Source organism: Nesoenas mayeri (assembly GCF_963082525.1).
Source record: "Nesoenas mayeri genome assembly, chromosome: 1".
Lineage (NCBI taxonomy): Eukaryota > Metazoa > Chordata > Aves > Columbiformes > Columbidae > Nesoenas > Nesoenas mayeri.
Window position 1 is genome coordinate 366,074 of NC_137541.1, and position 27,043 is coordinate 393,116.

General features: G+C 62.1%; 1 protein-coding gene across 1 annotated transcript in view; it reads left to right on the forward strand.

Annotated features, from left to right (window-relative positions):
• The window catches only part of SHANK3 (SH3 and multiple ankyrin repeat domains 3), a gene marked incomplete at both ends in the record, with an annotated part of 330,722 nt that overhangs the window by 86,187 nt on the left and 217,492 nt on the right, over positions 1-27,043 (forward strand). Inside the window, 2 exons of the mRNA XM_080358124.1 lie at positions 2,837-2,903; positions 16,334-16,661. Of these exons, the coding sequence (XP_080214250.1) occupies positions 2,837-2,903; positions 16,334-16,661 (395 nt within the window). The remainder of the gene's footprint in view (positions 1-2,836; positions 2,904-16,333; positions 16,662-27,043) is intronic.

A 27,043-nucleotide genomic window follows, 5' to 3' on the forward strand; every position in this document is an offset into this window, starting at 1 on the left:
TCGAGTACCAGCCCCCCCCGGGAAGAAAAGGGGGTGACGGTTCCAGCAGGGACGGGCAGAGCCAGCAGCCTCGTCCCGGCCTGTTCTCACACGTGTTCTCATGCTCCGAGCAGCAGCACTTCGCTTTTGCCCAGAATCAGCTCAATCCAGCTGCTTCTCATTCCCCATCCAGCTGCTTCTCATTCTCGATCCAGCTGCAGGTGCCGCGGGGGCTCAAGCAGGGCCTGGGGTGCAGGGGCGCAGGGCGGCGGTGGCTGCGGCTCCCGTCGAACGCAGGACTGGGCCGGCAGCTCCAGAGCAGCCTGGTGTGGCCCTGGAACCCGCGTCACCTGCGGGGGTCGATGGCGGGTGTGTGACACCTGTGGGGGTCGATGGTGGGTGTGTGACACCTGCTGGGGGTCGATGGCGGGTGTGTGACACCTGTGGGGGTCGATGGTGGGTGTGTGACACCTGCTGGGGGTCGATGGCGGGTGTGTGACACCTGTGGGGATCGATGGCGGGTGCGTGTCGCACCCGTTCAGCTCCTCGAGGCCCAGTGCTGGGTTCCGTGTGCTCCTGCTGGTGTCACCGCGGTTCTGTCCCAGCAGCCCCCCAGCTGTTAGTGCTGCAGCTCTGCGGGTCCCCAGCCCCACCTGCTCCCGCAGGGTCCCAGAGCAGATCACACAGCATCCCAGGGGCTGGGATGGCTCGGAGGAGACTCCACACCCGCTCTGGGCAGCCTGGGCCAGGCTCACGTGTTAAAGTGACGGTTCTGCCCGTTGTTCTGCAGTGCTGCGCTGCTGGGCCTTGGCGGCCGCCGTGCGGCGCTGCCTTGGGCTGTTTCCCTGGACACGTAAGACATCAGCCAAGAGTCCCTGCTCTGTCAGCTGAAGTCTTAGTGCTTCGCTCTGTCTCCTTTCACACGCGTAGCCCCGTTGTGCAGAACGCCGCTGTCCCGCGTTCCCAGCACGTGGCACCTGCAGGAGCGGTTTGGGGAGCAAGTGTCACGGGGAGTGCTTTTAGGGTTTAGGTTTCTTAAAGAGAGGCGCGATGTTAAAGAGCGCGGTGGCGGGTTTGCTGTGCTATTTGCTGCATGGGGAGATGTACCAGGCCGGAGCTGCTGCCCTTCTCTCGGGTGCCTGTATCCGTGTATGAAGCAGACGCTCAGGCGTTTTCTTTCCCTGATGACCGTTTGCTGCCGGGACTGTTTTGAAGCCCCGGAGCCAAACTCTCCGGCGAGGCCGTGTCGGCACCGTGGAAACATTCACGATGCTCCTTCCCTGATACCGTTGGCTCCGGAGCCTGTACGTAGAGCTCTGAATGCGAACTTTCAGGGACACCCGTAACCGCGTGCAGAGCAGACTTGCAGGAAACAGAATCCTCGGAAAAGAAAAGCTTTAATGGAGCAGAATAGCAGCAGGGCTGGCTCAAACCACGTACCTGCGCACAGCTCCACCCGCGCATAGGAAACTATGAACTGTTATATCTTTACAGACCATTCACACTGAGATTCAATCCAATAGCAAAATTTTGCCATCGGGTCCTTTGCTCCCCATCGGACCCTTTTCCCGACTCCACGTGGGCCTGTGTTTGGTTCAGCTGTTGACACTGGGTTTGGTCTGTGTCCTCGAAGGTGCTGTTTGGTCTGGATAAATCCTTCCTTCTCAGCTCTGCAGGTGCCTGGAATGTCTCCGCGTTGGCTCCATCGTTGTCTTCCCAGTCAGTCCCATTTCTCCCAGCAAAGTGCGAGCTGGACTTTCCCTTGCAGGCGTTCAGTGTAGTCTGTAGCTGCTTTTGGTAAATACAAGTAGGACCTTACAGCTTAAAATTTTAGTGAATCTAATTTACCAAGTAACATGAATCAAGGAGTATATTAAAAATCACACAACCTTGTGTTTCTAAATAATCCATTACATTCAGTGTGCATCTACTTAAGCTAAATGACTAATCCTGAGTTTAAATTGGGCTCATCCACTGACCTCTGGGTAGTAAAACCATTGCCATACAGCTCACCTGTTTATCAGGGATTGCTCACAGGGGCTCACCCAGGCCGTCGTGTTCACAGAATGAAGAGGCTGACTCGTAGTCAGGCTGCACACGGTAGGAGAGGTCTGTGTGGGAGTCCCTGCGCCCGCAGGCCACCGGCGTGCAGGGTCCGTTCTGCTTCCCCGCGCTCTCCTGGAAGGGGCTCTCGGCTGCGGCTCAGGCGCTTCCCTCCTGGAGCCTGGCCCAGCCGCTCTGCCGTGCCTGGGGCCGAGCGCGCCGCCACCGTGCGACGGACCCGTGTTGTCCGAGTGTTCTGTGGCAGACCCGCGTTCAGCCTCCCCGCTTCCCCTGTTCCTTTGGGTTCTCTGCGGTTCTTCCTGTGCAGAGAAGCCGTGAGATGGGTGGTAGGCAAAGCAACACTTAACGTCGGTCTGAAACGCTGCGGCTTTCCTGAGCTGAGCTGCTGCTCGGCCAGCGCAGCCCGAGCGAGCGCGAGTCGGTCCCGGTTCCTGGGCTCACCGGGATTCCCTGGGAAGCTTCGGGCTGGAGAAGGTTTGGTCAGTACCCGCGGGACTTGGTGTGAACTCCTGGCTGGCACCAGGCGGTCACCGCCGGGCCGGGAGAGGGACCGGCCGTCTCGGAGCTGCTCGGCACCTCTCGCTGCACGGGCTGTCGCCACGCGCCGTCCCTGCGGTGCCGGCAGCGCGTTTTCACCGCGGGGTTACCGACTGGGTGAGCTGAGGCAGAACAATCGTTGGCTCCGCGTGCCCGCGGGAAGCAGCTGTTACTGGTCCATCTGGCGCGATCCACGGCAGCGAGCGCGGGGCCGGTGCTGCCGAGCCGCTCACCTCTCTGCCTCCCTCTCTTTCAGGTGGCCATCATTGCAGGAAATTTCGAATTGGCTGAAATCATCAAAACCCACAAAGAGTCTGATGTTGGTGAGTTTGATCTTCCTTCCTCCCCTCTCCTCCCTCTCTGGCCCTGCTGTGTGCTGGGGGCGGCGCGGCTGCGTTCGTGATTCCCTGGCTCTGCCCGTGGCGGGCGCTGGAGCCGCAGCTCTGGGCTGGTTGGCTCTGGGGGCGGCAGGACAGAGCTACTTTCCCCGGGGCCATCGGCATCCGGTTACTTTGTTCAGTCCGGGGTTTGCTCACGAGTGCTGAGGCTGCCAAGCTAAAGAATTAACCGAACTGTTGTTCCAAGGAGCTCTGGGCAGCTCTTCTGTGAAATCCCTTTACCGCTATCTCTCTCTGTGCAACCGTCTCCTGCCCGAAGCCTCTTGGTCCTGCTGGGCTGTGGACCACGCTGGTGCGCGGGCGGGCGAGCTCGGTCCCAGCAGCGGCCGTGGCCGCGGAGCTGCCGCTATCGGTAAATGAGCAAAGGAGCCGCTGTTCTGGTTGCACTTGCTTCTTTATGGGGGAGTAGTTTGGGGTTTTCTGGTCGGCCCTTTTCCTTACAGCGTGCCTTCTGTGGATATGCGACGTGTGTCGTGCAAAACTCAGTTTTAGGTCAGAGACAAAATCAACACCTGTAGAGTTTTCTTGAACTATTCTGAGAAGGGAATTGGTTCAGAGCCCTCCAGAGCCACGGAGGAACCGCGGTGAAGAGCTGATTCTTGGCGTGTGCACCTTCGCAGAAGGTCAGCAGCCGAAAAAAGACTTGTGGAGCTAGAAACAGCCAGCAAGTGCCGGGCCTGGCTCTTGGAAGGGCTGTGGATCTGGAACCCTGGCCCCAAGGCACCCTTTGTCACCTCCTTCCTCAGGTGGCTGTGGCTGACGGTTGTAAACGGCTGCTGAGAACTTGTGGGGAGGTGGAAGAGTCAGAAAGGACATGGGGAAAAGCCTGAGAATTCCTATAACTACATCAGCGAAGGGCGCTCACAAGAGAGCCACCCCGTTGATGCCAGTGGCCGGGAGTGGCCGTTGGTGCGGGGAGAGGGCTTGGACTGGGTGACCCCCAGCGGTCCCTGCCAGTCCCAGTTCCTCTGTCATTGAATCTGAGTCTGTGATTGACTGGCTCAATTATTTTTATTGAAAAAGGGCATGAAAACGTGTCAGGTAGAACGAATTGTTCATGTTTTAGATATGGCTTTTTATGTAAAAATAGGTCAGGTAACAGTTGCAAACTAATCTCGAGCAAACCAGCAGGTCCAGATGGTTTCCACCTGGGGTCACGGGAACTGGCAGATGAACTTCCCAGGAGAGAAGAGATTGTTCCCTGAGGTTCATTAGGAACGGAGAGGGGCACGTTCTGCCCAGAGGACGGGCTGCGTTGCCGGGTGCCGTGGCCTGGCCTGTGCCCCGACAGCGCAAGGAGCGCGGACACTGAGGCGCTGGGGTCGGGGCAGCGCTGTGAGCCGCAGCGTTTCTCCCGGGGGCCCCAGCGTGACGCTGCGCTTGCGTGGCCACGAGGCAGGACCGGGCGGCCCCAGCGCCGGGAGCGCGGGAGCGGCCCCGCCGTGCGGGGCGCTGGAGGAGGAGGGGTGCTTCGCGGGAGATTGGGCCCCGTTCTCAGGACAGCCCTGAGCGCGCAGCTGCACTTCGGGCTCCGGGAGCGTTCGTCCGTGTTTCTGTCTGGGTTGGGGACGTTCCTCTGCGCTGGAGCTGTTCCCACTTGCTGTGCTCTGTCTTACACTGCAGAGCAAGCCCAGAGGGTGTGAACTGAATTTCATGTGCAGATAACCCAGCAGCCGTGTTTCAGAAGGACACCCGAGGTGCCCCACGTGCTGCGGGGTGTTCGTCCCGCGGGCTCGCCCCTGTGGGGTCAAAAGGTGGGTGTGGGGTGGCTGGTGGCGGCCGCTCGCAGCCGGTGGGTGCAGGACAGCTCGCTCAGGCTTCGCCACGCTCCCCGCGCGCAGGGACCGAGAGCCGCTCGCTCTGTCCCGGCCGCGTCACTGGCGCTGGGGAGCTCAGAGCTGCAAACCTGGAGAGGGAGAGCGTGCTTGTACAAGTAGGAAACGTTTGTGCAGGCTGTGGAATTGGGCTGTTCCATGGTTTCTGGTTTTGAACTTGTCCTCGTGTTTCCTGGGTCAGACAGAGGGTGCCATGAGTGGCACCTGCTGTGCTCTGTGGTCTTGGTTGGACCAGAGAGGCTGGGTTGTGAGGACTTGCCGGTGCCCCCACAGCCGCCCTGTGGCCCGTGGCGCCCTGGCTGCTCTGCAGCCGCTGCTGCGCTGTCTGCGCGGTTTCTGGGGCAGCGGGGCAGCGCGGGCCCCTTCGGCAGCAGCAGGAGGTCTCGGGTGCCGCAGAGCCTCGGCCCCGCCGCTCCAGGCGCCTGCAGAGGTGTGCTCAGGTGCTCACTGCTCATCTCTTGGGGAGATACCCTGGCCAGGGGGGCGCTCCTCCTGTCCCCGGGTGGGGCGCCGCTCCTCCTGTCCCCAGGGGATGCTCCTCCCATCCCCGGGGCGCCGCTCCTCCTGTCCCCAGGGGATGCTCCTCCTGTCCCCGCTTGTCCGAGGGCCCTTCCAGCCGCCCCGCAGGGGTGCGCTCGGACCCCAGTGTCCGTGGGGCTGTGCAGGGGTGACCTCACTGGAGAAATCTGATCCTCTGTGTCATGGGTTTGAAAGATTCCTCAAAAAGCTGGTGATGGAACAATAAATTTTTAAGGCCAGAGTGGCCGGGTTTGCAAACTTGTGATGAGAACAGTAAAGCTCGCACCAGTCTGCATGAACATTCTGGTGAGAGCTCTTGCCCAGCATACAGATCTGTCCGTGACACTAACTGTCGCCTTGGCAAACCACAAATAGCTTCCATTTCATTATTTTCTTGATATAGATCAGGTTGACCGGCTTCCGAACCATCGCATGGCTTTATTTTGAACATTCACTGTTTCTAACATTATTTTTAGAAGTGTGGGCTGAATTTAGATGCATTTTTCCCTAATACCCTGTGGCTGAACAGATAACGGTGCCGTTTGCCGGGGCCGATAGCTCTGGTTATTTCAGCTCTCGTGCTCGCCGCGCTGAGCTCGGAGCCGGTTCTCCGCTGTTTTGTGTCGGGACTCGGGTCGTTTCGGTGTCGCTGCCTCTGGAGGAGCAGCCCGCTGTTGTACAACCGCTGCTCGTGTTTCCCAGGCGCTTCCTCTCCCGTCAGGCTGTGATGGAGCATCCTGAGATGATCCTGTCTCAACAAACGCCTGAGATTTCGTTGTGTTCGTACCCTTTCTTGTGTGTTGTAGAATCACAGATGGTTTGGGCTGAAGGACCTTCCAGCCCCCCCATCCCCCTGCCATGGGCAGGGACATCTGCACCAGCTCAGGGTGCTCAGAGCCCGTCCAGCCTGGCCTGAGGTGTCTCAGGGATGGTTCATCCATCACCTCTCTGGGAACCTGGGCCAGGCTCTCACCGCCCTCAGTGTACAAACGTTCCTTGCCCGTGTCCAGTTGGAATGTACCACCCTCACCACAGCGGTTTGACCCACGTCGTTGCACCCGCCGCTGTGTCGCCTCTGCTTTCACTGCCAATGACCTGTATCTTTGCTAAGCCATTGATAAATACAGAAATATAACTACTCCTGTACCAAGAACTGACACAGTGGGTAAGACTGGAAATACTCACTGCTGTTGTTCTCCTTTAACAGTTGTTACCGGGTCTGTTGAAACGCGCTCGGGTAAGTTGTCCACAATGAGAACAGCAGAGGGCCGGCAGTCTCACCCAGCCTATGATGTCAGCCGTTATTTTTGTCAGTGAGATCTGAGCTCTCAAAGCCACCCTGGCTGATAGAAATGAAACCCTCATTGCTTGTTATTAACTGAGAAGTGTCCTGTTCCGTGTTTCCGGGCTTTCCTGGCGGTGACACGAAGCGAGGCTCTGCATGGTGGTTGGAATCATCGCGGGGCCCTTCTCAAAGCGGCCTCCCGTCCCTGCAGCTGCCGGGGGGGTGCTAAGGTGCCGGCCAGCGAGGCAGCACGCTGGGTCGTCGGTTCGTGTGAACGCTCCGCAGCGGCTCCCGCCTGCTCGCTGGGACGCGCACCGGCGCGGCGCACGCCGTCCTCGGGCTGGTGCGGGAACGCTTAAACGCTCTGGTTTGGTCTTGGCTGCGTTTTTTGCCGATGCAGAGGTGTGCGCAGGGATTATTTACAGAGACAGATCAGAAATACGCGTTAGATTTCTATGTTTTTCTGCTATCACAGTTAATTCGTGTGCCGCCCGTACCGGGTCCGAGCGGCCGTCAGGATTTCCCCCGGGGGTGGCGCTGGCCTGGCGGTCCCAGCAGAACCGAACAGGGTGCAGAGGAGCGGGAACACGTGCCCGGCTCTTGCCGTGGCAGTTCGCGGTGCTGGGGGGCTCGGGCTCGTGGGTCCATGAGGAGGGAGAGGCTGAAGTCTCGCGTTGCTGTTCCGCTGCCAGCGCGGCTCAGCATCGCGTGTGGGGAAACGAACGAGGTGGATGAACTCGTGGTTTTAGAGGGCAAAATGTAGGTTTTGCAAATGCCAATAAGATCTGAAGGGCTGGCACGGAGCAGGACGGGCAGAGAGACCCTCGCTCAGGGGACAGGTGGGACAGGAGGGTGACAGACCCTCATTCAGGTGACAGGGAGGGACAGGAGAGTGACAGACCCTCGCTCAGGGGCCAGGTGGGACAGGTGGGTGACAGACCCTCTCTGGGTGACAGGGAGGGACAGGTGGGACAGGAGGGTGACAGAACCTCGCTCAGGTGACAGGGAGGGGACAGGAGGGTGACAGACCCTCGCTGGGGTGACAGGGAGGGACAGGAGGGGTGGCCCTGAGGGACCGGCCAGGGCCACAGCGTCACAGCTGAGAGGCGGATGGAGGGGGCCGGAGAAATGGTCGGAGAGTGACTTTTGCAATTAAAAAGCTGCCGTGAGGCTGCGTTTCCTTTCAGCGCACGAGCGAGCTCTGGGCCGGGAGCTGGGCTGCGCGGTGCTGCTCTGCCCGCCTCGGCCGTGCCTCCGGCTCCCATTGCTGGGGAGCAGGGAGCGGGCTCTGCTGGGGCCGGGCTGCGTGGGGAGCCCGGGCAGCCCCGCGGGGCTCTGCTGGGGCCGGGCTGCGTGGGGAGCCCGGGCAGCCCCGCGGGGCTCTGCTGGGGCCGGGCTGCGTGGGGAGCCCGGGCAGCCCCGCGGGGCTCTGCTGGGGCCGGGCTGCGTGGGGAGCCCGGGCAGTCCCGCGGGGCTCTGCTGGGGCCGGGCTGCGTGGGGAGCCCGGGCAGCCCCGCGGGGCTCTGCTGGGGCCGGGCTGCGTGGGGAGCCCGGGCAGCCCCGCGGGGCTCTGCTGGGGCCGGGCTGCGTGGGGAGCCCGGGCAGCCCCGCCGGGCTCTGCTGGGGCCGGGCTGCGTGGGGAGCCCGGGCAGCCCCGCGAGGCTCTGCTGGGGCCGGGCTGCGTGGGGCGTGGGGAGCCCGGGCAGCCCCGCGGGGCTCTGCTGGGGCCGGGCTGCGTGGGGCGTGGGGAGCCCGGGCAGCCCCGCGAGGCTCTGCTGGGGCCGGGCTGCGTGGGGAGCCCGGGCAGCCCCGCGGGGCTCTGCTGGGGCCGGGCTGCGTGGGGAGCCCGGGCAGCCCCGCGGGGCTCTGCTGGGGCCGGGCTGCGTGGGGAGCCCGGGCAGTCCCGCGGGGCTCTGCTGGGGCCGGGCTGCGTGGGGAGCCCGGGCAGCCCCGCGGGGCTCTGCTGGGGCCGGGCTGCGTGGGGAGCCCGGGCAGCCCCGCCGGGCTCTGCTGGGGCCGGGCTGCGTGGGGAGCCCGGGCAGTCCCGCCGCCGGGAGCCGCCGTCCTGCCCGCTTTGCTTTGTAATTTTCCACTATTAAAATGTAAATGTGGCCTCTCAGCTTGGAGCTGTGGAGACATTTGCACTCCGCGTGCTTTTGCTCTTTTACATGAATATTTAACACTGAGCCGGCACATCTAAATAACCGCTGAGCGTTGATTACACTGCGGCTCATTAGGCGTCTCTGGGGTTGCTGGAGCGTGGTCGCGGTGCCGCGGTGTCCCCGGGGAGCCCCAGCCGCGTCCGGGGCTGCGGGGCCGGCGCAGCGAGGGCGGTTTTGGGCCGGGGGCCGCGCGTTCCCCGCACGGGGCAGCAGCACAGGGGGAGCGCCGGGAGCGCCGGGCTGGGCTGTGCCGCTCCGAGCTGCGCTGTCATGGTAACCAAAGTGATTCATTTCGCTGGGAGAAACCCAGTAAACACACTTTGATTAAACTCTTGAGAAGGTATAGAAAAGAATCTTCAAAGCTGATTGTATGAACTGCACAAAGTATTTTTTCTTTATTGCTTTCCCTTGCCGCCCTTCCCCAGGGGGATGGATGTGGGGGTGGGCAGAGGAGATCCGTGTCCCGGCTGGCTGGGGGCAGCAGCCTGGAGCTGTCCTGCTTGGGGTCCCTGGTGTCTGCAGCTCAGGCGCGGTGCGTTATTGTGGTTGTTACGGGTTTCAGGCAGGTTTGGAGCAGGAGGAGCTGGCGGTGCAGCGCGCGGGGCGGCTGACGCAGCCCTGGACTGGTGCGGTGTTTCGGGGCGGCTGACACAGCCCTGGGCTGGTGCGGTGTTTTGGAGCGGCTGACACATAGCCCTGTACTCGTGCGGTGTTTCAGGGCGCCTGACACGCAGCCCTGGACTGGTGCGGTGTTTCGGGGCGGCTGACACAGCCCTGGACTGGTGCGGTGTTTCGGGGCGGCTGACACAGCCCTGGACTGGTGCGGTGTTTCGCAGCGGCTGACACAGCCCTGGACTCATGCAGTGTTTCGGGTTATGGCGGCTGCCGGAGCTGCCCTGAGCCTCTGCTGAGGGAACACGCGCCAAACCCGGGCAGATCCGCCCTTCCCTCACAGGCCGGTGCCGTGAGCGAGCGGCCCGTGCGGAGCCCGAGTCTCCGTGCTGGGTTCAGCCTGTCAGACAGCGCTGGGCAGCGGCTCCTCGGGCCGGGTCCGAGGCCTCTTCATGCCCCCCATCCCCAGTCCGGGGCTGCGGAAGAGGAGCCGTGTCCTGGACGGGCTCTCTGCTCCCCAGCCTGTGGGGGACGGTGGCCGTGTCCCCCGCCTGCTCTGGGCTCTGGCCAGGGACTGCACTCCCTGGGGACACACACGCGCTCCCTGGGGACACACACACACGCTCCCTGGGGACACACACACGCTCCCTGGGGACACACACACACGCTCCCTGGGGACACACACACACGCTCCCTGGGGACACACACACGCTCCCTGGCGACACACACGCGCTCCCTGGGGACACACACACACGCTCCCTGGGGACACACACGCGCTCCCTGGGGACACACACACGCTCCCTGGGGACACACACACACGCTCCCTGGGGACACACACACGCGCTCCCTGGGGACACACACACACGCTCCCTGGGGACACACACACGCGCTCCCTGGGGACACACACACGCTCCCTGGGGACACACACACACGCTCCCTGGGGACACACACACACGCCCCCTGGGGACACACACACACGCCCCCTGGGGACACACACACACGCTCCCTGGGGACACACACACACGCTCCCTGGGGACACACACACGCTCCCTGGGGACACACACGCGCTCCCTGGGGACACACACACACACTCCCTCGGGACACACACACTCCCTGGGGACACACACGCTCCCTGAGCCTTGTTCCCACACCTCTCAAGTGCCTCGCGAGTGTCCTGAGGACACAGAGAGCCAGACAGGGCTGCTGTGTCTGCTTTTACCTGTTGGGGCTCCTCGAACACCCCGCTGTGGCTGCCCCTGTGGCTCTCTCCTTACTGGCGCTGCCCATCCCCTCCTGTCCCTGTGGGGACAGTGTCCTGGAGCGCTGTCCCAGCTGCAGGCCCTCTCCAGTGCTCTCCTCCTTCTGGCCCGGAGTGTGATTTCAGTCCTCAGGCTGCTGTGACGGTGGGTGACACGGGGCAGGTCCTGTCTCAGGGACGCGCTGGGGCTCCCACAGAGCGTGAAGGGGGAGAGTGGCCTGAAGGAACCTCGCTCAGTGTCCCGACCAGAAGAGGACTCAGCGCCCCGTAAAGCCGAGGGCGACCTCATTTTTGGCTGTGGTGCAGGAGGGTTTGACCTCGGCGCCAGTGGGGCGGTGGCACCGTGATGTCCTCGCTGGCACGACACTGGGGCTGAGTGCCGGCCTGGCCACAGGACAGTGTGGGCAGCGGCGGGGGCTCCTCCGGTGTTCTTAAGACTTTAAATGGGGCTGGGATTGCTGCACGTTCTGGAGACCTGGGTGTAGCTGCACAGACGTAAAGGGCGGTTGTAAGCACGCGGCGGGTCTGCGCGTCGTTCTGTGCCGGAGCCGGGGCCCGCGGCAGCCGCGGTCACCGCAGCGCTCCTGCCCCGGGAGCAGCTCTGCTCCTCTGCCTCGGAACGGCAGCGTTACTGCAAGACTGCTGCTGTGGGACACACGGTGCTCCCCAGCGTGAGGAGGGAACGGCAAATCACGCATTCGGGCTGTCGGTCCCTCGTTTGCCTCTCCCAGGAACGGCCAGTTTGGAAACGGCGCGGAGAGGATGCCGGGGGCTGAGGCGCTGAGCCGGGCACCGCCGTCCTTCGCTGCCCAATGTGCGCTGGCCTCGATTTCCATCTGCTGCGGCCTCGGACCTGCTCTGGTGCCTTTGCTGTCCTTGTCACTGTGCCAAGGGCTGATCTGCTGGACTTCCTTGTGCGAATCGTGCACACATAGCACCCTTGCACAGCAGACTGTCTCTACTGGTGTTTCGGGGGCTGTCCCAAGGCTTTGCCGCAGCCCCCATCTCATGCAGTGTGTGGGTATCTCTCCTGTCCTTTCTGCTATCTGGCTGTGACACAATCTTCTTTTCCACATTTCTGCCATGTGCAACATTTCGTCTCCCTTGCTGTCTTCATCTTGTTGTGTATGGCAGCCAAGAACATGGTTGTGTCTCTCCAAATAGATCTCACTCCTGTCGTGAGAGCAGACGCAGGCTGTGCTGGATCCACATGGCAGAGCTTCCAGCCTGGCTGGACATAAGCCCGTGATTAGATGAGGGCTTTGGAAAAGCTGTGGAGCACCTGGGCAGAGAAGTCGTGTGTTGCTGACATGGGCAGGGCTGGACCCCTGCTCTCCCTCATCCCGCGGAGCTGCCCGACGCCTGCTCATTGCCTTTCCCGGGCACTGGTGTTGTTTCTGCCTCTCTAACCTCTATGTAGAGCATCTGATCTGAGCCGGCTGCCTTCCCGCCGCACCGTGCCCTGAGCCGGCCCGGGGCAGCCCCGGCTGGGCAGGGCAGGGCAGGGCAGGTTCCCACCACCCGAGCCCTGCGCTCGGGCTCCTCGGGCTCCGCTGGGCCCGCTGGTCCCTGCTCTCCCCACGCACCAGCGCAGACTTGGCCGCAGCCGCTGGTGTCGGGACACGGGCCTGTGCTCGGACACCGGGGAGCTCTGCGATCTAAATGTGAATGGGCTGGAAGCCTGTGCTCCCGTGGAAGTGCTGGAAAGCAGGGTTTTCACTCATTTTTGGGGATTTGTGCGAGTCCCTTGCCCAGCAAATGAAATAGCCTGAGTGCCGCCTCGTGCGGCTGCTGTGCGCTGGGACCAAAGTGAAGTGGCACAGATAGTGCAGGTGCATCCTGCCTTTCGGGAGGCTGCCTTTGCAGCCCAGCCCCGAGGGATTCCAGGCACGGACTCTCAGTGTGGGTGATCCAAGAGATCCTTGTCTTGGCGAGGCACTTACCTTTACAGTTAGTGTCTGTTGTACACGCCTTTAACTTTCCGTTTTAATTGGCTTGTGCCAGCTGTCCACACGCTCAAAGTTATCTTACAGTTGGTCTACTTAACCTTCCACGTGCTCTAACAGTTTGGCTAGCGCATCGTAAATATCTTTTCTTGTACAAAAACTTTCTGCTTTCTCATTCTATTTTGATCAAGGTCGTTCCCGTAACTCAAGAGGACCGTCTGTAGGATACTCCACCGAACACCATCCTCTTCATGTGCTTCTGGAGTTAAATGCTCGGGAAACTTTGGCTTTACACCGCGTTATGTGACCTGGATGCCTTCTCCTTCACTCCCGTAAATGCTGTGTTGTGCTTCAGGGGCTCTCGCCGTGTTGATGGGCGATCAGTGAGGAGCAGGGCGGTCCCGGGCCCCTCTGCTCCTGCTCCCCGTGGGAGGCTGGCGCAGAGGTTGTGTTCTCCTTTGGCTTTAAGCCGGGCACTGTAATTCTGGTGTTGAGAGGGAGCTCTTGGAATACGTAGAACGATGAGTGCTCTTGTGTAGGGTGTGGAAGTGGGTGACCAGGCTAAATGGAAGCACTTGCCCTGGCCTGTGTCAAGAGTGCTAGCGTGCCTGCTCTTCGCAGCGGGCCCGTGCTCGCGCTGTCGGTGTCCGGCTGCTGCGGGCAGCGCTCGCCGGGAGCTGTGCCGCGCTCCCCGCCGTCTCCAGTGCGCGGCCTGCGCCTGCGGGGACCGCGGGGCCGGACGGCTTGCGGCTTCTCCGTGCAGCTGGACCAGCCAGGAGCGGACGGGACCCAGCGCAGGCCCAAAGGATCTGCTGCCCCTTGCTGCTTTCTTCCTCCTCTGCTTTTCCGCGGTTTCTCTTTCCCGGGCCGCGCTGGACGGGGCTCTGAGCTGGGTGGGGGGGCCCTGCTCGCGCCGGGGGTGCGTTGGATGGACTCTGGGCTCCCTTCCAACCCAAACCAGTCTGTGCTTCTGTTCTTTTTCCCCCTTCATTTGTCAGGTTGGTAAAAGCAGTTCAGCAATGGGGTTGTTTTACAGTAACCTTGCACTCAATCAGTTCAACATACAGTTATGTTTTTTTTCTAAACAATTAATATCAAGGAACTAACGATTCATTTATAAAGCACACTAAAGTGAGCCCAGGCCATCTCCTGCTCTCTGAAGTTTTCATTGCTACACTTTTATTTCTTCCTTCCTTGGTTAAAGTCGGGACCAGCGATGCTGAGCCCAGTCACACGTGGAGGAGCGATGAGCCCAGCACCTCAGCATCAGTCTGGCTCGAGCTCTGGCTTTACTGGCCGTTTCTGCCTCCTGGTAGCCGTGCCGTGCCGGGCAGGGGCGCGGGTCGGGTCTGTGCTGAGCGGGGAGCGCGGTGGCTTGGCAGATGTTTCTAGATCTTGAACTTTTTCTTGCTGAATATTTCCGGTTTACCAAGATTCCCATACGCTAGGGCTGCGGAGCTGGCGGCTGTGCCCTCTGCCGCCGCGGCTGATGGGGCACCGCTCCCGTCACCGGGCACTCGGGTGTCACCCTGTCCCGGGGAACAGCCCCGAGCTCCCGGCCTGTGTCACGTTGCTGTCCCGCGATCGCCCGGCGCCGCCGGCGCTGTGGGTCCCGGGAAGCGCGCTGCCGGTGTGCGCCCGACCAGTAGTGCCTCGGCCTTCGGTTTGGAAGGTTTCCAGGCCACTGACTTTGGTGCTTTTATCATTAGGCAGCATTTGGCACTTTTACTAAAAGTGGTTCTATGCTTTTTTCCAAGAACTTAAAGTTCCCACTCTCCTTGGTTTGCAAACAGCTCTTTGACACTTGCACGAAACTTCCTTGTGTTTGCAGCAGCTATTTCAATTCTTGTCAGTTTTCGGAGCGGTGCCGTGACTTGCCTCCGTTCCACGCTGCTTCTCTGACTTTTTGAAGCAGTTTTCTATGGGAAGTGGTGTAGCGCAAAATGAAACGTCTCGTGGAGACGTGTTGTGTTTGTGGGTGACAGATGGGCCGTTCGGTGTTGCCTGTGGAGCGGCTGTAGGTGGCCGGCCCAGAGCTCCCGGCTGCGTGTGGCGTGTGCCGGACAGGCCGTACGTCGGTGTCCTGCGGTCCTGCCCGCGCCCAGGCCTGGATCCGCGGCGCATTTTACCCCGGCACCGCGCCACAGCGCAGCCTGGCTCTGCGTCCTTCGCTCCGACACCTCCTCTTGCCTGTGGTGTCTGGGTGACGTTCTGCCCGGTGCCGGTGCCGGGGCGCGGGCGGTGCCGCGGGAGGCTGGGGGCTGGACCGAGCTGCCGCGGGGGGCGCGGACGCTGCCGGCAGAAATTCCCCCGTCACGTGGTCGAAACTCATGGGAGAACAAATGCATTGCGTTGCTATGGCAACGGGAGGATTTACAGCAGCTTGAAATTCTTGTAGTTTGAACCTAAAATATTCCTTGGAAAAATATTCTGCGTGTGGCTGTGCTGCGCGGCCGGGAAGGCCCTGGGTGGGTCAGGGTGACCGGCTCTGAGGCCTCGCTCGGCGCCAGGCACGGTCCTGCCCGGACCCACGGCTGCGCCCACGGCGGCGGCCACCGGAGTGTGTCCGGGCTCATGTGCATCGCTGACACTTGGTGTGGGAGGGCTGGTGTGGAAGGGTGAAGCCAGGGCGGTCTGGGTGTGATGTGGAAGGGTGAAGCCAGGGCGGTCTGGGTGTGGTGTGGAAGGGTGAAGCCAGGGCGGTGTGGATGTGGCGTGGAAGGGTGAAGCCGGGGCGGTCTGGGTGTGGTGTGGAAGGGTGAAGCCGGGGCGGTCTGGGTGTGGTGTGGAAGGGTGAAGCCAGGGCGGTCTGGGTGTGGTGGTGTGGAAGGGTGAAGCCAGGGCGGTCTGGATGTGGCGTGGAAGGTCTTGTCAGCAGGGTCCCACTGCATTTGCACCAGAAACCGGCTGGATATCGTCAGCTCTGGATGTTGCCGCACATCAGCCCAACTTTAGGCACATTAAGGTTCAGGATGGAAATGGATTCATTAAACAAAATTTGGGAAACTACATGTTTCGTGGCGCGGGGTCTGCAGTGCGGTGCTGGGCTGCAGGGCCCTGTTCCCGCGGCCACTGGGTCCCCTGCCCCGTCCCGCTCCCCTCGCGGAGCCGCGGGCACAGGCAGGACCTTGCGTCTCCAGGGACCCCCGAGGCCCGTGTCCTCGCGCAGCCGCTGACCGAGGCTGGTGTGGGCAGGGCGGGTACCAGCTGGTGTTTTGTTCTCTGCGTTGCATTCTCTAGGCTTGAACTTGGCACATGCCTGAAGCCATAGCCCTAGGCCTTCCCTGCCTCTGAACAGAGCAGGCCGTGGCCGTGGATGCTGTCGGTGTCCATGTCCCACGTGTGCGTTGTCACCTCTGAACCGGGGCGGCAGCTGGAGACGGGCTGGCAGGGCCTCGCTGGTGGCCCCGGGCGCCCTGGCCCACCCTGCTCCCCGCTCTGGGAGCCTCCTCGGTGCTTCCCGAGATGCCACCTCCGTACCGTCCCCGCGCCGAGCTGGCCGACCCCGCACCGGGCTGACCGTCCCCGTGCCGGGCTGGCCGACCCCGCGCCGGCCTGGCTGACCCCGCTGCTCCCGGGCAGTGCAGGGACCGGCGCTGGAGCCTGGGCCGCCCCTGCCCTCCAGCCCGTGCTTTCCCAGGCTCCTGCTTTGCCGCCACCCTCCAGCCCGCCATGGCGGCCGACTCTGGCTCCGCTGCGTGCGCAGCAGCTAACGCCACTCTCCCGGCTCTCTTGCAGTGCCTTTCAGAGAAACTCCCAGCTACACGAAGCGGAGACGGATCCTCGGCACTGGCGGCCTGTCCTCCCCGCGCATGCTGCAGCGCTCAGCCAGCGACAACAACCTGAAGGCGGAGAGCCGGGCGTCCTACTCGCCGGTGCCCTCGCTGCGCAGCCTTCCGCCGCAGCTGCTGGCACAGATGCAGGAGGCGGCGGCGGGGGACGGCAGCCTGGCCAGCTCCGGCAGCGCCCGCAGCGCCCACAGCCGCTCCCCGTCCCTGCAGCGGGTGCAGGAGGAGAAGGAGGCCGACCTGCCCACGCTCCGGAGGAGCAGCCGCGGCAAGGCCAGGTGAGGCTCGGGGCGGCAGAGCCGGGCTGGCCGGTGCCGCGGGCGGTGGGTCGGCACCACCAGAGCCCCTCCCGGGGCTGGGCAGCGGGTGGGAGTAGGGTGGCCAGCGCAGCCCCTGTCTGTGCCGCGGCGAGCGGGGTGGCCAGCGCAGCCCCTGTCCGTGCCGCAGCGAGCGGGGTGGCTGGCGCAGCCCCTGTCCGTGCCGCAGCGAGCGGGGTGGCCGGCGCAGCCCCTGTCCGTGCCGCAGCGAGCGGGGTGGCCGGCGCAGCCCCTGTCCGTGCCGCAGCGAGCGGGGTGGCCGGCGCAGCCCCTGTCCGTGCCGCAGCGAGCGGGGTGGCCGGCGCAGCCCCTGTCCGTGCTGCAGCAAGCGGGGTGGCTGGCGCAGCCCCTGTCCGTGCCGCAGCGAGCGGGGTGGCTGGCGCAGCCCCTGTCCGTGCCGCAGCGAGCGGGGTGGCCGGCGCAGCCCCTGTCCGTGCCGCGGCGAGCGGGGTGGCCGGGGCCCGGAGCAAGCGCCAAGGGGCTTTTCTCCATCTTCTCCCGGCCCTTGGTCTAGTCTCGCATCTCAGAAAAATGGTGAGTACATCAATGGCACGTTGTGCTTGTCGTTGCTATGACAATGAATGCATCGTGAAGTCTAATACTTCGAGGTTGCACATTGCAGATAAGCCAACACCCAATGTGACCCCAGCGACCTGCGGTTGTTGGGTTGTGGGCGCTCTGTCTGCGGGCCTGGGGTGGCATCGCTCTGCCGAACCCTCTGGCCCCCTCGCCGGTGTGGGGAGCCCTTCCTTGTGCTCCGCGTGGTTTCCATGGCCGGAGGTGCGGGGGTGACATGGACCTCGTGTTCCCCCGCTGCTCCCTGTCACTGACCGTGTGCGATGCGAACGTCGGCTCTGCCCCCGCTCGCCGCTGCTGGTGCTCGTCCTTGCTCTGGTCTGGGGGCGCCTGCTGCGCCCCTCGGCCGGCAGGGCTGCTGGGGACACCTCCATGGCCAAGGGTCCCTTTGGTGACAAGTGGTGTCAGGAGGTGTTGTGGAGGGGGGAAGCGCTGCTGAGAAACGGGTACCTGAGGAGTCTGAACTGGGTCTGCGTCAGAGCTGTGCTCACTAATGACCGAGAAATGGGTTTGAGCGTTGAAGAACCGTTCGGCAGATGGCAGCGATTTACATTAACTGCATCGCAGAAACAGCTCTGGGGCCCTTGAAGGCAATCTAAAGAATTTGGGGAAAAGGAAACATGTCAGTGAATTAAAAATAATGAAAATAAATGTAAACCAGGTACTAGAGGGGGAAAAAAACAAACCTCATGGGTACCTCCTAGGATTCTGAATAGTGTAACTGCGGCAGAGTTGCAGGATGTTTTCTGGCCAGCTGGGTGGAAGGCTCCGCTCCGTGCGCAGCCGCAGTACGGCGCGCAGCGGCGCTGGCTGGCCGCACCGTGCTGGCTGATGACATGGAGAGCAGTCCGATGCCTTGGGCCAGATCAGTGGTGACACCTCCGAGCGCGGCACCCTGGGCCCGGCGCTGCCAGATCAGTGCGGGTTAAAGGGTTTGGAGGTGCAGTGGGAATGATCAGGAATGAGAAAAACCTCTCTGCTTTGAAGAGAGATTTAGGAGAGTGGGACCGTTACCTTAGAAACGAGATGAATAGGGGGAAATATGTTAGAAATATTGAAAATGCTGAATGGCTAATCAGAGGGAAATAGGGAACCTCTGCCTGTTCGATGGCACAAGGAGAAGAGAGCGTGCGATGGAATTAATGACGAGGGCCCTCAGAACCGGGATGAGCAGTGGTTTCTGCACCCTGCAGCTGCCTCGGGAGCTCAGCACCTCAGGAGCTCAGCGCCTCGGGAGCTCAGCGCCTCGGGAGCTCGCGGCAGCCGGGTGCGCGGTTCCATTGGAAAAGCACTAGGAGGCTGGTGTGGGTAAAAAATACCCTGGGCTGTTACAATCCATAAGGCTTTGGAAGTTTTCTCAAAATGCCCCGAGCAGGTGGCAGGGAGGCAGGAGGAGGCGGCTGGAGGGGTCTGGTGCTGCCGGGAGAGCCGCTGGCTGTGCTGCCGGCAAAGCCCCGGTGGCTGCGGCCCCGGCTGCTCCCCAGAGCGCGGGGACACTGCTGCGGCTCCTCTCGCCTCTGCGCAGAACCACCAATCACCTGCCGAGCCCTGGCGCCGGGGCTGGCATGCGCAGTGCCCCCGGTGCCGCTCGGTGCCGTAGCCCAGCCGGTACCCCAGAGGCCAGAGCGCAGCAGCCGCCTCCCCGTCTCACTGCCCAGCGCTGCTGCCCCGTTTTCTTCGGGCTCCTGCTTGTGCAAGCTTTTAAAGGGTTGCTGGAGGTGGCTTAATTATTCCTAGCCATATGCACTTTAGAAAACGCATATGAAAAGGCATTTTTCTCCATTATTTTCAGATAGTTGGGTGTTTTGTCAGAGACGGAAGGATTATGAAATTCATGAGGCTGAGTTTGGGGTGGTGGAGTCACACGGCTGCCTCCAGCGTGTTCCGTGGCCGGTACGCCTGGCAGGCTCGGGGCTGCTGGGTTGCCCAGAGCTGGTCTCGGCGCCGTGAGGAGAGCAGGCGGTGAGCCCGAGGGCAGGAGAAGCAAAGCTGCCGATGGGACAGCAGCGTGTGGCCCCACAGCTGCTGTCCCCCGTCCCCTCGCACCAGGGGGCTGTGGGCAGGGCAGAGCACAGGGACACTGCAGCACAGGGACACTGCAGCACAGGGACACTGCAGCGCAGGGTGGTGTCACCGTGGTGTGGGCGTGAGTGGCCGGAGAGTCCTGGAGGAGCAGAGAGGGACTCGGCGCCTCCTGCCCTCCCGTCCTGGCCGCGGGGACTCCTGGCGGTGCCGGGGGTGTTGGCAGTGCCAGGATTGTCAGCTCTGCCGCCCTTCCCGTGCTGTCCCCGTGTCACCAGCCCGCGGTGGCCGGGGCACTGCATGGGTGCTGCTCTCCCAGTCGCATGCGCTGATGTTCTTCCAAAGGACACAGGTGTGCACGCACAGTGCTGATCAGCGTGAAGCCGTGTGCTGACAAGTGCTTAGAGCAGCTAATTGATAGCGGTGGTTTGCGTGACCCGGTGTTTGTTTCACCCGCTGTTTGGCCTCATCATTCCCAGCGCGCTCGTGCGGCTTTGACGGAGCTTTGGTTTCCCGCGGGGCCGGGAGGAGCAGCGCAGCGATCCCCGTCTCATCTGAATACTCGCTTCCCGGGTACGTTGTATTTTCAAACAAGAAAGCCTCCGCTTTGCGGTGAGTGACAAGGCGTCCATAAACACGCACCGTCCTCTCACATCTTCCTTCAAAAGTCTTGCAGAAAAATTGATTCTGGGTCAGATTTTTATTAGAGTAAACATCAAGTAAATTTAGTGTCTGCAGTGTTGGCCCAGAATTCTTTATTCTGAGGGCAAAAACTCCCAGCAAAATTCTGATTGTTTTGCAAATATATTCAGGATAGCAAAGAGAATTTACACAAAACCTAGTTTAGCATTAGCGTTTCTTTTTTATCCAGAGAGGGAGTGCAGAGCACCTCGCGCTGCGCTGGGAGCAGGGGCAGGGGCAGGATGGGTGCGTGTCCTGCAGCCGTGGGCTGCGTCGGCCCGGCCGAGCGGGACAGCGGGACACGGACAGGGGGTGCGAGCCGGGGGTCCGTCCCTTGGCAGGAGCGGGCTCAGCTGACCGGGCTGCGAGGAGCCTGGGGCGAAGGAGCTGGGCGATGCTCGAGGTTGATGCAGCGCGGGGCACTGGGTGAGCCTTGGCAGGGAGCTGGGCGATGCTGAGGTTAACGCAGCCCGGGGCACTGGGTGAGCCTTGGCAGGGAGCTGGGCGATGCTGAGGTTAACGCAGCCCGGGGCACTGGGTGAGCCTTGGCAGGGAGCTGGGCGATGCTGAGGTTAACGCAGCCCGGGGCACTGGGTGAGCCTTGGCGGGGAGCTGAGCGATGCTGAGGTTAACGCAGCGTGGGGCACTGGGTGAGCCTTGGCAGGGAGCTGGGCGATGCTGAGGTTAACGCAGCCCGGGGCACTGGGTGAGCCTTGGCAGGGAGCTGGGCGATGCTGAGGTTAACGCAGCCCGGGGCACTGGGTGAGCCTTGGCAGGGAGCTGGGCGATGCTGAGGTTAACGCAGCCCGGGGCACTGGGTGAGCCTTGGCGGGGAGCTGGGCGATGCTGAGGTTAACGCAGCCCGGGGCACTGGGTGAGCCTCGGCAGGGAGTCCCCCGCTGCCTTTGGTGGTTGTTGTGCTGATGACCTGCCCTGGGGAGAGAGCGCCGGTGCCGCTGCTGCCGGGGCCGCTGGCTCTGAAGCCCAGCTGTGCTGTGGATCAGTGGGGTGCAGGGGAGAGGGAGGAAGGGGCTCCCCGCAGACCATCAGCTGTGCCCGTCCTGCCTGTCGCTGGTGGACGTGCCCTGGCGTTTCCTCGCTCCTGCCTCTCCCTGTCCTCGCCACCAGGAAGTTTCCTTACGTCTGATGCGAATATTCCTTCCTCTGGCTCGTGACGCCCCGTTTGTCGTGCAGAGGTGCAGCGAGGAGCTCGCGGCGCTCCCGTGCGCGCTGCAGACTGCCGGCCGCGCGTCCCTCCGTGTCACCACTCCTGCCACCTTCCTCCCGTTCCCCGGGGCCCCGCTCCTGTCCATCCATGTGGTCTCGCAGCGTGGGCGGGGGCGGGCGGGCAGCAGCACGGGACTGCGGCGGCAGAGCCGCGTTGGATGTTTGTCAGGCTGTGGCTTTGATAGCGCAGCGTGTTGCATTTAATGGAACGGTGTGATGTGTGACTCATTAAGTGTGTGATGCCTCCACGTTTTTTCTCCCTCAGTCCCACTAACCCGTGCTTCCCTGTCTGAATCCCTGTGCAGTTGATGATTCCTGCATAGGTTTTAGTACCTGCAGTTCATCAGGATCCGTTGAAACCCTAATCCTGGTTTTGGGGTATTTCGCAGCCCCTCTGCGCTGCCTGTAGCTGTGGCAGGGAGGTCTGTGCTGCCTGTAGCTGTGGCAGGGAGGTCTGTGCTGCCTGTAGCTGTGGCAGGGAGGTCTGCAGTGCGTTGCTGTTCTGCCAGAGGACACGGGGCCCCAGGTCGGCCATCGACAGGAGCACCGGGAGCTGTTCTGCCCAGGGGGTCTGGGGCTGCCAGGAGCCAGGACAGCCGCGCTGTGCAGCCGTTGGTGTGGCCGGGGGCTGGGACGGCCGCGCTGTGCGGCTGTTGGTGCAGCTGGGAGCCGGTGACGGCCACGCTATGCGGCTGTTGGTGCGGCCGGGAGCCGGGACGGCCGTGCTGTGCGGCTGTTGGTGCGGCCGGGAGCCGGTGATGGCCGCGCTGTGTGGCTGTTGGTGAGGCCAGGAGCAGGTGACAGCCGTGCTGTGCGGCTGTTGGTGCGGCCGGGAGCCGGGACGGCCGCGCTGTGCGGCTGTTGGTGCGGCTGGGAGCCAGGACAGCCGCGCTGTGCGGTTGTTGGTGCGGCTGTTGGTGTGGCCGGGAGCCGGGGCAGCCGCTCTGTGCCGCTGTTTGTGCGGCCGGGAGCCGGGACAGCCGCGCTGTGCTGCTGTTTGTGCGGCCGGGAGCCGGGACGGCCGCGCTGTGCCGCTGCCGCCAGCCTGTGCATCTGTCCTTGGCAAAGCCCGGACTGTCACCACGTTGCTGCCTCCTGGGCAGACACAAACACTCTGCCTTGTTATTTGTTGCGATGTTTTTTTCCAAGAAGTGAAGTGATGATATTTCTTTAGCTTTTCTTCTCTCCCTTTTTGGCCATTTGTAACTTTCCACTCTTTTGGACACACTCTGTGTAACATAAGCCTTCAAAAGATGGCCTTAGTTGTCCTTAGATTGCTCCTGTCTGTTCTTAAACTTCCTACCACGTGTGTAGTCAGGCACATCCAGATATTCTCAATTAATTCCCACTTCTAGTTTCCAGGTAGGATCTTAACTCTCTGCCTCTGAAATCTCACGGTTGGGCTCTGATTTAAAGACGAACAAGTATTGAGCACATGGGTCTTTTTAGTTTCATCCACTGAAAACTTTCCCCCTCTGCAGTCAGCTGGAGGAGCACCAGTGGTCCCCAGCGATCCCCAGCGGTCCCCAGCAATGCCTACTGATCCCCAGCAATGCCCAGTGATCCCCAGCAATGCCCAGTGATCCCCAGCAATGCCCAGCGGTCCCCAGCGATCCCCAGCGATGCCCAGCAGTCCCCAGCGGTCCCCAGCGATCGCCGGGGTCTTCCTCTCGCTGCGGGTGTGTTTGCAGAGCGGTCCCGGCTTCTCCCCATGCCGGCGTTTCCTCTCATGCTCACGCTGTCCGGACGTTTGCTTCTCTTGCCTTGTGCGTCTCCGTTACGTGTCTCCGCAGCAATCTCTCCGTTTCCCCGTTCACGCAGCGTGTTTGATCTCAACGACTGTCTTGTGATTTAGCTGGTTTTGTACTTTACGGCTCAGGCATCCTTTCTGCTGGGACAGGTCTGAGCTCTGCTTTCCTGGGCTTCCCTGTCATGGGACCATGTCACAGTTTGGGCTGAAGGGACCCCTGGAGGCCACGTCCCCCCTGGGCCGACCCCTCAGGAAACCTCGTCTCCAGCGTTCGGGAGCGTATAGAGCTTGGCATCCAAATGCATCGCTCATGTTTCACTGCTCTTTCTTGCTTTCTTCCTATGAAGTGCCCAACACTTGATTGTTCCAGCCAACATTACATCTGCTTCCACGTGGCTGAAAACATGAAGGCAAAGCAGTGAAAGAGCATCTGTGGCTGTAAAAGTAAATGGTAGTGAATACAGTCTGAGAGCTGGCGGGACAGTCCCGATCCTTCCCGGCCGATGTCTGGTCGACGCAGTGTCCTGTTATCCCATGGGCAGGATCGGAGCGCACAGCGCAAGGCTGGGCCGGGTCAGTGGGGATCTGCTGAGCCCGGATCGTGTGCGGTCCTGCCCTGGAGAGCAGGACACGCGCCGAGGACGCAGGATGACATCCTGCCGTGGCCCTGCCCGTGGCGGCCTTGCCCGGGGCCGCGTGCCGGCGGGTCCCGCTGGCGCAGAGCCCGCGCGGGCTGGCTGCGGCACCGGGCGTCCTCCCGGCGCCTCCCCGGGTCCTGGCGCTTTGCCACCCGAACAAACATCCTTCTTCTGAAATTGCTAAAACTGCAGCTATAGCATCAACTGCAACCCGGGGACTTTATTTCTAATATTCTTGACCTCTCCTTGGGGGGTTTAATAAAATAAATGCCTCGTCCCAATCTCTTTTTTTGTATTATTACTTTTAACAATGTGAACTGATTCGCTATTCCCAAGCCCTTTCTTTTCCCTCAGCAAAGTGAATGAGATCTTTGCCCAAAGACTCAGTGGCTGGTTTCTTTATTTATTTTTTAAAAGCCTCAGACAATTTGTTTTCCGTTCCTTGCCTTTGAAAGGGCTGCATCCGTTTGATTTGTTCTACCCGCATCAGGGATTTGAGGAGCAATTACCTCCATTTGTTCCATTCTCCGTGTTCCAGCCGGGCGGCAGCTGCTGCTGTGCGGCCCCGCGTGGCTGTGCCATGGCCCCCAGCGCCTTCCCCGAGATGGGGAGGGGGTCTGCAGGTGGGCGATGCACAGGACACCCCCTCCCTGTGCTCCTGGTGCTCCTGGCTCACCCGGCTGCTCGCGGTCCCAATAGCACCGAGCAGCGATAGCAGCGCCGTGCCCGGTGCTTTGGATCTGGGGTTTGCTTTGGATCTGGGGTTTGCTTTTGGGGTGGGGTAGTGAAGAGCGTGAGTGGGGGACCTCTTGCTCCTGGTGTGACACCATAGTCCAAGGCAGCTCCACCAGGAAGCAACCAGCTGGGCCGCGCTTTGTGGAGAAAAACGGCGAGGAGGCCGTGAGTCCGCAGTTGTCAGACTGGAGACCTTGCGCAGCAAATATGGGGTGTGTGCCAAGGGGTTGCAGGATGTGTGCCAAGGGGTTATAGGGTGTTTGCCAAGGGGTTGCAGGATGTGTGCCAAGGAGTTATGGGGTGTTTGCAAAGAGGTTGCGGGGTATCTCTAGAGGGGCTACAGGGTGTTTGCAAAAGGCTTAGAGGGTGTCTGCAAAGGGCTTACAGGGTGTTTGCAAAGGGGTTACGGGGTATTTGCAAAGGGGTTACGAGGTATCTCCAGAAGGCATATGGGGTGTTTGCAAAGGGGTTAACGGGGTGTCTACAAAGGGCTTACAAGATGTTTGCAAAGGGGTTACGGGGTGTCTACAAAGGGCTTACAAGATGTTTGCCAAGGGGTTACGGGGTGTTTGCCAAGGGGTTACATGCCGCAGGGTAACTCAGGTTGCAAGGGACATCTGGAGGTTGTCGGGTCCAGCCCCCCCATCTCGCAGAGCAAGCGGCTCCAAAGGCTCGTTGGTGAAGCCGCTAAGGGCCCTGCCTCGCGGGTGCGCTCCTGCCCCATGCCGAGGGCGCTGGGCTGCAGCTCAGCCTGGGGGTGCGGGCAGCCCTGCGGCTGGTCCTGAGCTCCGCCGGTGCCCGGGGAGCTGGGGACCCGCCTGGTGCCCAGGGCTTGCCTGGCACTGCCAGGGTCACTGTCCTGCCGTCCCCAGGGCTGCACCCTGTCCGTGGGATGGCCCCAGCTCGGTGGCCCTTGGGCTGACCCGGAGCCGGCTCCCCTCGCCGTCGCTGCGCGGCAGGACAGGGAGCGCAGCGTCACCGCGCCACTCGAGGCGCCGCCTGCCCCGCGAGTCTGTGGGTGTGCTGCTCACTCCGCGCTCACACCGCCCGAAGCAGCTGGGACAAATGGCTTCTAAGTTCTGATAAACCAGAGGGGAGTCTGAGCCGTAATCGAGCCAGATCACCTCCCTGGCAGGCCTGTCGGGCTCTGTAATAGCTTTTGCTGTTTGCCTCAAAGTTCCCTTAAGAATATACGCTGTCAGCTGGGAAACCAGCGAAGCTTCAGGAATATTTATTTCAGTTGGGCGAAATTAAAGCGGGACTAGACCAGAGGAGCGGAGACACCAGCAGATCCCGGCTGTGCCTCGGCCTGGGCGCCGGCCCTCGCCACCGCGTCCCGCCCGTCCGCCAGGTGCTCTTACCAATATGTGCAAAGATCGGTAGCAGTTCATGCAGTGCATGCAGCTCTTGCAACAAATATAGCTCACCAGCTGAATTATTAGCAGGGCCTTTGGATGGGCTTTCATGAGTTCACTTGGTTAAAACGTTGACTTCTGTATCTGAAGGCTACACCGCAGGGTTTGAGAAGCACGGCAAGAGCCTGCAGGACGCTCCGGGGAGCAGTTTGTTCTGGGTGACCCGGGCGGCGCAGGGAGGTCTTGGCGCAGTGCTGCGGGGAGGAGACACGGCAGGCTGGCGGTAAAGCCGATCTGCCGTGTGCATAGATGAGCGCCGGGGCGGCGGGAGCGGGGCTGGGAGGGCTTGGCAGGGGCTGGAGTTCGAACGTCTGGCGTGATCCAGAGCTGCTGTGGAGACAAACCCCGGAGCCTGGGGTGCGTGCGGGGGGCTGCCAGAGCCCCGCGGTGGGAACGGCCCCGCGGTGAGAGCCTGTGGTCACTTGCCCAGGTCACTCCAGAACCGGTGGTTCATGGTGATCCCTTGGGACCAGTGGCTCGTGGGGAACCCTGAGGACCCGTGGCTCGTGGTGGTCCCCTGGGACCGGTGGCTCATGGTGATCCTCTGGGACCAGTGGCTCGTGATGATCCCCCAGGACTGGTGGCTCGCGGTGATCCTGCGGGACCGGTGGCTCATGGTGATCCCCCAGGACCGGTGGCTCGTGGTGATCCCCTGGGGCTGGTGGCTCATGGTGATGCCCCAGGACCGGTGGCTCATGGTGATCCTGCTGGACCGGTGGCTCATGGTGATGCCCCAGGACTGGTGGCTCGTGGTGATCCCCTGGGGCTGGTGGCTCATGGTGATGCCCCAGGACTGGTGGCTCGTGGTGATCCCCTGGGGCTGGTGGCTCATGGTGATGCCCCAGGACTGGTGGCTCGTGGTGATCCCCTGGGGCCGCTGCCTCCAGGGCACACAGCAGGAGAGGCTGCACTGCGTTCATCTGAGTTACAGAAACAGTCACCTTTCAGAACACGTGGAGTAGTGAATGGCACAGTTTTACTGGGCTCAGCATCTGGAGGGGTGAGAGACACTGAAAGCACTCACCGTGCCAACTGCAGACGGGGAGTTCCAGGAACATCACAGAACTTCATCAGAAAGGCCTGAAAAGGCAAAAGCCGTAACAGCATCCGAAGGGCGCGTGGGAGGCGCTGGGTGGTCGCGCAGAGCTGCGGGAGCGAGTCACCAGAGGCAGCGAGCTCGGCGGGAGGCTCCTGGGGAGGAAAGGGGCCCCTGCGGGAGGGGACCGCGATTTGGGGACAGCGAACGGCGAGGGCGAGGGGAAGCGTCTGCCGCAGGAGGCGTTGGTGCGGCCGCGGGCG